Consider the following 11,545-nt stretch of genomic DNA (forward strand, 5'->3'; position numbering starts at 1 on the left):
CACTAGAATTTCTTTAAATTTAACAATGAAACCATTTGCACAATTAATAAACATAACTTTATATACAAATAATAACATATTATTATATAATTGAGTGACTTTAAATTAAAAATAAAATAATACATAATCACATTATGACATATTATTATGTGTACATAAAGTTATGCACATAATATTACTCAGATTTTAATCATTAATACCTTAGCATATTTTTTGTGTAAAACCTATAGATATGTCTCAAGGGCAAAATTATCATTTTATGTCTATTCTTAACTATATATGAATTCGACATAGGATAAGACTTGATTTAAGCTTGTTTAATGGAATTTCAAGCTGATGAACAATTATGTATGAAGGGTGCACACTTATTTATCTAAATGTCATGGATAATGTGCCATGTTAATTTTTTTTTGAAAGGATGTGCGACCATACATCCTTAGATGCACGCCCATGTTTTCATAATTTCACTTATGATAACCAAGTTTAGGTGGATTAAGTTAAGGGTCAAATAAGGATGAAATAAAATATAAGTAGAATTTCATATTTATTGAGTGATTATTACTCGCTCGTCTATTTTCATGTTTTACATATAATAACTGAGCGTGACAACTACGATGTTAGAAAGATAACTAGTGTGGGGCACTCATGAAGGGCTACGATGCTATTGAGATAAATCAATCTTTCAATTAGGAACCAACCTATCAGAGTAAATAATAAAAATAGTGGATTAAAACCATATCAATCTAATGAAAATGATTTCTCTATAGAAAAATCAGATTTGATCTTTAGTTATCAAACTAGTTAATCAAAAGGTTATGAAATATAAATGGATGTCTATAAGAAAATTAATTAGGTATCTCAAATATTGGAGAAACTAGATTTAAAGACATAATAACAAAAAGAATCTCCAAGGTTGATGTAACACTCCTCCTTGAAGTAAAGTCTTCCGAAGATGCATGCATACATGTGAATTATTATAATTCAATACATAATCTAAAATGAGTAAATTGTTTTTTTCATTGAAATAACAACAAAAATGTGTCAAAAGTATCTAAACCATAATCAAACAAATGGTGCGAAGCAAATGAGACGTAACAACCATACAAGGTTTCCAAATGGAGGGTTCTTGAATTCGTTAGTGAGTCCACTAATGGACTAAAAGAAGTTCTCCTTTTTAATATATATATAAAAAAAACTAAGTGCATAAATAGTATACATAATTTTTTATATAAATAATGATATATCATTATATAATTGAATGTTATTTTATTTTTAATTTTAAATTATATAATCATATATTGACACGTTATTGTTTCTATACAAAGTTTTACATATAATACTACTCAATTTTTTTTATTTGAAGAAACAATTAAAAAAAATTTTGTTTTGGTAACAAGGAACTCTATTTAAATTGGATCGTTACTTTCGTGATCAAATATACCACACTGAGCAGGTAAACTCCGGATCTAATGACCTTAATAGTTTGATTTTGATATGTCATAAGAGAAAATTTAAATTCATATTTTTTTATACGTAAAACCTCATTTTTTACTATTCAAATTATCTCTGGAGGTTAATTAAACAATTAAAACCTTCCGATCAATATGATACAATCTATCAAAAATCATCTTCATCTATGAAACTCTCTTGTTCTAAGAATGATTTGAATAGTATAAAAAGTTAAGGTTTGTAAGATAATAATGAAACACTAAAAATATTGGTAAAAGAAGGAAATTAAAATTAATTTCAAGAATTTAATAAAAAGAATAAAATTTTCAAGATAAATTTATTTATAAAATATGATTTTTTTTTTTTATTTATTAGTGGGATGCCGAAAAGTCCATCTTCAAATTAGAGGAATAGATCATGGGCCGTGACCCAAAAAATCGATCTGATTTTAAGACTGAATCAGCATCCAACTGGCCGGAAGTTTCTGAAACACACGTGGCAATCTACCATTGGAAAAGATGACGCCAAACGCAAATACATAAACAGAAAATAATTTAAAATTTCAAAAAATTCCCCTATTTTCTTCAAAAGAGTTAGATTTTCAGAGCCTGGTATGTAACTCTTGAAATTTCTTAATTAATCTTAGGGGTTTTATAGAATTTCGATTTCAATTCCTTCAAATTAGGGTTTCTCTGGTAACAAATTTGGAATTTTGTGTTTTAATTCTTTTTTCTAATTATTCGCTTAGATTTTACGATGAACGAATATGATTGTGGAAAATATTATGAATTTATTTTTAGTCTACACCGTAATTTTAGGTTTAATTTAATTTTTTTTAACTTAAATTTCTTGGCAACCAGACAGAGGATTAGCTAGTTCTAGAACGTTGCTTAAATTGAACTGGTGTAATTTTGGGTTAACTTATTATTGAGCATGTGTTTATTGATTGAATGATATGTGTGACAGCGGGTGTTTCGAAGATGAGGCTGCCAACGTACGCGGGGTGTAGTTTAACGCTTGCTATAGCAGTTATATACCATGCTTTTAGTAGTAGAAAACAGTTTTATCCAGCTATGGTTTATTTGTCTACTTCTAAGATCAGTTTGGTGCTGCTTCTGAATATGGGTTTGGTGGTAATGTGTGTTTTGTGGCAAATGATCAAACGTTTTTTCCTTGGCACACTCCGGGAAGCGGAGATTGAGAGATTGAATGAGCAGTCTAGGAGAGAGATCATGGAGATTCTGTTTGCAATTACTATATTTCGGCAGGACTTTTCGGTTTCATTTCTTGCTATGGTTACTACATTGTTGATGATCAAAGCTTTGCATTGGCTGGCTCAGAAGAGGGTGGAGTACATTGAGACAACCCCAACTGTCTCCAAGTTGTCTCATGTTAGGATTGTTTCTTTTATGGGTTTCCTTTTTCTTTTGGATTCTATGTTTTTGTATAGTTCTGTTAAGTTCTTGATACAAACACGACAGGCTTCCGTTTCTCTCTTTTTTTCATTTGAGTAAGTTATTTATGCTAATTCATTTTTTGTTTGTTCTTCTTATTGTCACCATTAGTTGTTAATAATTTTTAGGTGCGGATTCTTAATGTAATAATATTATAATCCTTTTATGTGTAAGGGTACTTTTTTGGTATAGGTGCATACTTGTGATGTTTGGTGACCATGTAATTTACATTTATGTGCTTGATTTTACCAAGAAGCATGATAGATATTAGATTATACTTTGCTTTATTTGGGAGATAGTGTTTATTGCCTTGTTGTTACCAGAGTAAAGGTTGGAGAATGTCTACCAGTTTTGGTGAAAACACAACCATGACATGAATTGACAACCAACCTTTTTGATTTATCCAAAATATAATATAGTTACTTAGGTTTATATTATAAATATGTTAACTTGATCTATGACAAATGGACCTGCCTTCTTTGTTATTGGGGGCTCGGCAATTCAACTGATAAAAGTTAGAGATTCCCCTTAGAACAATTTACTTAATTCTGTTCTATGGTGGTTTGATTTATGCTCTAGATAAATTTTTTCCTTCTCATAATGTTGTCTTCTTTGAAGACCACAATATTATCAAGTCACATGTTATTGATGCTTATTTTGGATTATTTGGGAAATATTATATTTAGCCTGTAATTTGGAAATGTTAAATAATTTTAATGTTGATTTTGAAAGCAGATTAACACAATGGAACAAACAAAAAATATTAATGACCCATAATATGGGGAAAGGGAAGGTTTTAATTTTAGTTAAAGAAGGCATGCATTATTTGGTTGTTTTGCATTGCACTAATAACTATAACTTTTGTCTTAGGTACATGATACTGGCAACAACAACAGTGTCAATATTTGTGAAATATATTTTCTATGTGAGTGACATGCTTATGGAAGGACAATGGGAAAGAAAGGCTGTGTACACCTTCTACTTGGAACTTGTCCGGGACTTGCTTCATTTTTCTATGTACCTGTGCTTCTTTCTTGTGATATTCATGTAAGTAATTCATGCAGCTTCATTTTTTGCGTAAATTTGTTTTTTGTATAGAATGCATTAATTGCATGTGGACTTCATAAATAGATGCACACCGGTTGAGATATATACATTTTTCAATTATGCTCAAGATATAGGTTTTAATCAATCTTGTCCAAAGGTGCTTGATTCTTTAGTTATGGACATCCATGGCTTAGTGTTTTCATGTAGTTATATTTGTTTTTTCACAATTTTTTTAATATTGCTTATGTATAAGATTTTTCTGAAATGTTCATTATTGCTTCGTCTGACTAAAGTACTTATCTGTAAAGATTATGTTTTTCTTGCATCCTTTTTATGGCTGAAATTGGTCTGGTTTCTGTAGGACCTATGGTGTTCCTTTGCACTTAATACGAGAGCTTTATGAGACATTCAGGAATTTCAGAATTCGTCTTGCTGATTTTGTACGTTATCGGAAGATCACTTCAAATATGAACGATCGATTTCCAGATGCTACCCCTGAAGAGCTTAATGCGTGAGTTATAATTTATTTACCATTAAGTTTATGATAGTATTAACATAAATGATCGTTCATGGCTATTTCTGGTGGATATGCAGAAGTGATTCAACCTGCATTATATGCCGTGAGGAGATGACAACGGCCAAGAAACTAATTTGTGGACATCTTTTTCATGTTCATTGCCTCCGCTCATGGTTAGAACGACAACATACCTGTCCTACTTGCAGAGCTCCGGTTGTACCACCTGAAGGTGGGGCAAATACAGCTGAAGGACAACATGGACCACGATCAGATGCTCATCAATCAGGTAATCAATCCCAGTATTACATTCCATCTGGTGCTAGTAAGTTTTGCATCAGTTAATCAATCACGGTATTACGTTCTGTCTGATCCTAATTACTTTTATAGGTGCTGATTTTTGGTTTTGATTGTAGCAGGAAGTCATTTGTCTTTCTTACACAGTGAATAGTTATTGCAATAGTAAATAACTAAAATAAAAAAATTAGAAGCCTTAGATTTTTTTTCTTGGTTTTTATGCTCTTAATTAGTTATTGCTGCTGGCATTGACTGCTGAAATAGAAAACAAAGAACCTCTATTGAATATGTTAACTAGTGTTGTGCTTGGGCAAAAATTTAGAATGTGAAGTTAAAAGTAATTCTTATACTTGTTTGCTCCTTCATATATGGAAGAATGTGGTTTGTTTGAAGTCATGCATTTTTGGAACTGACGACAGTACTAGAAAGTGCTTTCCTGTTATTCCTTTGTTATCCATGTATTGAAACAATGAATAAATTATACTGTAAACTATGTTCTCCTATTTTGAACTCAGAAAAGCTTTGGAAAAAAATAACTCTATCCTTTTCTTCACCTTACACTTTTCTAGACTGAATAGGATCTTTGATTTTGGTCAACTAAAGGATTTGAAATTGAAATGAAATTGCAGGATGAGGATAAATAATCCAGCACAGTATAAATATTTGTTATTTGGTTTTCTCTGGAGAATCAGTATATACAATTTTAATTCCCTAGGGGATTCTGTCCACAAATGATATGTCCTCATTCATGTTTATTTGATAATATCCTTAGAAGTTTAAAAGCTTCTGTCTGCAATCCTTACAAGAGTAAGGATGATAAGCTTTTAAACTTCTAAGGATATTATCAAATCTTAATAAACATATATGAGGACGTATCATCCTTACTCTTGTGAGGATTGCAGACCAATGATGCAGAATGCTTGCTTGACCAAAAAGTTTATTGATCAGAATAATTTGTATATAGATTGGCTGGTTTCTCCCAGCTGCTAAATTCGACTGCCTTTGGCACGTAAAATATTAGAGCAGAATCATATAGACCAGGTTAATGTAATATCTTTATTATGAATGAGGATGTGCATTTTTCTTGACCTGCATCTGTAAGCTGTTCAAGAGTTATGTTTTTAGATGATAAAACCCTATACTAATGTGTCATATTTTTGTAATGTAAACAGTTTTCTTTACCATGGTGCATAAGTGAATCTTTTGGGCTTTGAATCTTTGTGGTTGATGGTTGCATTTTTTTCATGATGCAAATCATTTTAGCCAAGTGGGAAGCATTTCTGTTGCTTGTGCATTAATTTACTGAAGCCAACTACTTGATGATTAGAAAAATTTGGTTGATTGTTTCTATCTGTCAACAGGTACGGGCACTTCAACGGCTGCCCGGGGTTCAGCTGATGCTTCAGCTGACAACAACTTGAGCCAGCACCAGGCCAGGCTCCAGGCTGCCGCGTTGGCTGCTTCAATATATGGGAAATCTTTTGTTTATCCATCTCCAAACTCTCTAGTGTGGTAGGTGCTGCCGTGGTAGTTACTTTAAGGTTTCGTGTGAGAACCTATTTTTATCTGCCCATTTAGCAGTGTAGAATGATCTTGACATGTGGCATAAATGCTCAAGATTGTTTGCTCACATACACCAACCAGTCTGCAACCTAGGTTGTCTCCCAATTTGTAGTGAATTTTATGATCTTATTTGCTCTGAATCTAAGGCAGAAAAATACTTGAATTTTTGAAATTGTCAAATATTAGAGCTAGCCTATTGGCGTAGTGGTTTTTCTAGATCTTCGAAGGTTTGGGTTCAACTCCCATATCTAACGTTATTTTTCCTTTTTAAATGTCTAAAGTCTCAGTTGCTTGGTGTCAGTAGATCCAGGTTTGTGGCCCAGTATTGGTTTGCTAGTCCAACTGCTGGTTCCTGTGCTGTGTGATAATGCTATGATAATTAAGCAAGAGCCTGAAAAATATCTTATAATGTATGCAGTTCTCCTGGATATGTTGTACTTCCTCAGTCCTATAGGCCGTCGGGTGATTCCACCAATGTGGAATCTCATGGTGAACAAGCTTCCAGTGGACAACAGCAGTTTCAGAATCCTAGGGCATCTGTTTTTTTTCCCTTTGCTCAATTTCCACAGAGTTTCGTCCCTTTTCAGGCACCTGGTGCTAATGTGACATTTGGAGAAAGATTGGAAGCTCAGAAGTTCATCAAGCACCAGATTGAGGTACCAACCAGAACCAATTCTATGTATTTTTTGTTTTCTCGTTTAATTGGTGCATCTAAAGTTTCAGCAAGCAAGGTGTTGAACACGAAATGGTGTTTTTATGTGCTTATGGTGAGATAGGGGTGTCTGACATACATGAACAGGCATGAATATTATTCTATATTTGGTCATTGTAATTTGCTGATATGTTTATTTTGGTTGTATTAGGATATTACTTTTTTAACTTTTCTTTTTTATTTCATCGACTTTGTATATGAAATTGTAGTCTCTGATAAAACAGCTTGATTTTACTTTGGTATTTTTAGTTTCCCTTATTTTGCTTAATTTTTCAAACAGGTCTTGCAAGACCAGCTTCAACAACTGCAGAAGTCGAAACCTGTGGTAAGTTCTGAGAAGGATTCTTCTAAATTATTTGATGGCAAAGGAAAGACTGTTGCTTCATCTTCATTGTCAGTTTCAGACTGCGGTCATCACTGTGAAAATTAAGAGACAGCTTCATAGTTTTTTTTGGGCAGAATTTCAGTTTTATTACAGGTAGATTTGAAGAGTTTGGATGTAGAGAACACATATTGGGGACAAGGACAAATACTAGGCGTTTTTGCTTGAAAATTTAATTTATTCAAGCAATGTTTTGTTGTGTTAGAATCACTTTTTTTTCCCCCCTTTTTACACTAAACAGAACCTGGAGACATTTCCAATATGTAAAATCGTCTTTCGCCATTGATGTAAGATGTGGATGGTTTAGTACTAACGATGGCATACACCTTGTTCCTTCTCCATCAAATACCCATTGTGACGTGAGAAGCTGTTTATCTGGTAAAAATTAATGTAATTTCAAACAAGTGTGCTTAAAAAATTTGTTCTTTTAAGTAGTTTTCTAAGTATGAACATGAAGTTCTTCGCACCAAGAATAAATTTGGGGACAAAATTACTATTATTTATAACACTATTATAATATTTAAATAAAATGACATAAATATTTTTTAACCATTCAAACTAGGAATTTATCCTTTCATCAAATGTAAGGTAGAAAATTGTCATTTGGCTTGGCACAAAATTAGTAGAAGAGCCCCTAATGCTATTTGATCTAATAGGAAAGTTGTATGAATTAACTAAGTCATCTAGGGCTAAATTCAAGCTGAGGGTGACTTGCAATACTATGTAGGAAAGTGAATCGAGGAACAACAAAGCTAGGCACGAAATGTGGTAGCTATGCATGACTAAAAGAAAACTTAAACTGTCTTAGATTCTAAATTATTTGTATGATAGGAAACTTGAGTCGGACAAGACAGCTACTAGTTTAAAGATTTCTTTCAAACGTAGGAAACTTGAGTTGGACAATAGAAAACTTAAAATTTATTAGGGAAAGATGATTTTCTTTCTTATCCCATTTTTCAATGATTTACATCCAATATATAGGTGCAATATACAATCAATAGAATTAATTTACAGTCAACAATTTTCTGTTCAGTCAAGAAGAAATCCAATGATAACAACAAGAGATCATTCAAGAATATTTAAAAAAATCATACGTAATCTTCAATACCGTCCCTCAAGTTGGTGTATAGATTTTGCGAAATGGCTAGAAGCCACAAAATCTAAAATGGATTTCATATACTAAAATCAAGTGTGAACTCTGGTGGATCCACCTGAAAGAATAAAACTTATAAGGTGTAAATGGATTTTTAAGAAGAAGAAAGGCGCTAAAGATAATGTGTATACCTATAAAAACATGGATGGTTGTTAAAGGTTTCAAACAAAAGCATAACATCAAACTATGATTAAACTTTTTCATCGGTTGCGATGCTTAAGTGTTTTAGGATTTTGCTTGCGATTATTGCATATCATTACTTTGAGATCTAGTAGATGAATGTCAAAACAATTTTTCTTAATAGAAACCTTGTAGAGGATGTGTTCATGACACAACTCGATGGTTTCGTTCTTAGGGGACAAGTTTGTAAGATGTGTAAGTTGTAAAGGTCTATCTTTGGACTTAAGCAAGTTTCAAAGACCTAGAGTATTTGTTAATGAAGTCATAAGACATTCAATTTCATAAAAATGAATATAGGCCTATGTATACAAGAAGCTTAGTGAGGGCATAGGAACATTTTTGGTATTGTACATCGATGACAAATTGATTATTGAAAATGATAAACTAAACTTGCAATTGGTGAAAGATTGGTTATCCAAGTGCTTATCTATGAAACACCTAAAACAAACAATCTACATTCTGATAAATTGTGTAAGTTGTTTGGCCTAAATTAGAGCGCATATGTTAAAAAGGTGCTAAAGAGATTTATCATGGAAGAGGCCAAGAGAGGATTCCTTTCGATGTCTCATGGTGTAGAACTCTCTAAAGACGTGTCCTTGGACACAAGGAGTGAAGATGAGTAAGATCTCATATGCATCCATAATTGTATCTGTCATATATGCCATATTATACATTGGAGTTGATATTTCATATGCCTCAAGTGTATGTAATATATATCAATCGAATCTAGGTGAACATCATTAGACAACTGTTAAGAACATTATTAAGTATTTAATAAGGACTAAAGATTTTTTCTTAGTTAATAGAAGAGAAAAGGAACTCATTATAAGGAGACATTTGATTTGGGTAATGTTTTATTATTAAAATTAAAAAATTATCTTGAAGATAGATAATTTTAAATATAGATAATTTTAAATATTACTGGGTATAAATGATTACTCTATTTGAAAAAATTTGATAGATATAAATAAATATTGTGTTTGATCAGAGGTAATAAAAGATTTTTATATTACTTGTTATGCTAATTAAAAATGAGGTTATTTTTGTTCTACAAAATTAATAATAAGAATATAATTATAATAAAATTAAGATTATCTTGGTAATATTTTAATACCTAAAGTGAAGTGGTAATCAGATTACCATTTTTATCATCTGACACATCACCATTGGTAATAGAAGATTATTGTTATATTTTATTTCTATCAAACCAAACAAGATAATATAAGTAATAAAAGATTATATTAATAATGTAAGTAATAAAAGATAAATTACTAAGATAAATTACTAAGATAATCTTTTTTAATTAGGAACTAAACAACCCCTAAAACGATATAATGATGCGAGTTTCCACATTGATAAAGATAACTATAGATTGCAATCTGGTTATGTGTTTTGTCTAAATGGTGTTGTGGTTAGCTGGAAAAGTTCAAAATAAAACATTGTAGTTGATTCTACAATCAAAGTTGAGTACATTGCATTATTATATGCAACCAAAGAGGCAGTTTGGATTAATAAGTTAGTAAGCAAACTTGGTGTGGTTATGAGCATTATTGATTTGATTGATGTGTACCTTGACAACAATGGTATCATTTCTCAGGTTAAGGAGCAAATGCCTCACTAATGGTCCAAACATATTCTCAAACAATTTCACCTTATGAGAAAGATTGTTTAGCATGGAAATATATGGATATGTAAAGTTAATTTGGATAGTAATATAACTGACCCACAATCGAAGCCTTTGTCGCAGTAAAGCATGAAAGACACGTATCATTATTTGGCTTTAGACAGATGACTGATTGGATATAATGTAAATGGGATATTTTTGGCATAAATTCTCTAAAGCCAATTCGATGAGGCTATTTATGTGATTTCATCCCAAGTTGTAGGTATTTTATCATTAATAAAATGGAAATTATTTGCCTATTATAGAATATGTATGTAAGTATGTATGTATGTTTGATGAATGCCCATAGATTAGTCAAACTGTGATGAGGGGATCAACATATAATTGAATTGTGAGAACCTTATGAGCACGTATAGTGGTCAATCTAGAAATATCTGTAACCTCAATATTATTTTGACTAAAGACACATATAATACAGTAAGACTATCATAGTATTAAATGATTCTATTGAAAGGTAACGACACATCGCACGTGTCTAGGTATTGGTGTTAATCTAGTGTAGTATATGGATGTATGTCGATTGTATGTTTACTAGTTGACTTGCCAAGAAGATTTTATATAGATGATAACCCTAGTGTCTATGAAAAAAATCCTTTAATATATGGTGGTGTATGTAATCATTAAACTTGATATCACTAAAATGTTTCGTACACAAATTGACCTAGTTTGACAATAGCCTAATGTAGCATTTTTTGAAGGGCTATTAATACGATAGTTGTTGTCTATTTCAAGAATTGTAGAGAGGATATGGTGGATAAAAAAATGATTAATCACTTTTAGGTACAGAAGAAAGATATCTCGTGATACTATTTGATGAACAACTATGACCAATGAAATCTATAGCCACAATGAGAATTAGGGTCGATCCATAAATCTAATGATACATGGTCGTTGCATTGGAAGTCAAGTCAAGAAGACAAGGAAACTAAGGTAGACACTACTTTTGCATCTCAGTCTTGATAAGGTATCAAAATGATAAAAGAATTTGATTACACATAATCGTACCATTGAAAGGTTATATAAGTTTAAAATGGTTCTATATATGTTGGGTGGTTATGATGCCTAGCGAGACATGCCTCACAACCTGTAAATAAAGACTGATTAATATAA

The 11,545-nt window shown here is 31.7% G+C and overlaps 1 protein-coding gene across 1 annotated transcript; it reads left to right on the top strand.

Moving 5' to 3' along the window:
- The first annotated feature begins 1,929 nt into the window (after positions 1 to 1,929).
- LOC123205072 (ERAD-associated E3 ubiquitin-protein ligase HRD1B-like) lies at positions 1,930 to 7,731 on the top strand. Its single transcript, XM_044621887.1, has 8 exons — positions 1,930 to 2,060; positions 2,416 to 2,959; positions 3,774 to 3,950; positions 4,312 to 4,461; positions 4,545 to 4,753; positions 6,123 to 6,273; positions 6,743 to 6,980; positions 7,317 to 7,731. The coding sequence occupies exons 2-8, from the start codon at positions 2,430 to 2,432 to the stop codon at positions 7,464 to 7,466; spliced, it is 1,605 nt and encodes a 534-aa protein (XP_044477822.1). The 5' UTR covers positions 1,930 to 2,060; positions 2,416 to 2,429; the 3' UTR covers positions 7,467 to 7,731.
- Positions 7,732 to 11,545: the final 3,814 nt, after the last annotated feature.

The sequence above is a fragment of the Mangifera indica genome, unplaced genomic scaffold (assembly GCF_011075055.1).
Source record: "Mangifera indica cultivar Alphonso unplaced genomic scaffold, CATAS_Mindica_2.1 Un_0001, whole genome shotgun sequence".
Classification (NCBI taxonomy): Eukaryota; Viridiplantae; Streptophyta; class Magnoliopsida; order Sapindales; family Anacardiaceae; genus Mangifera; species Mangifera indica.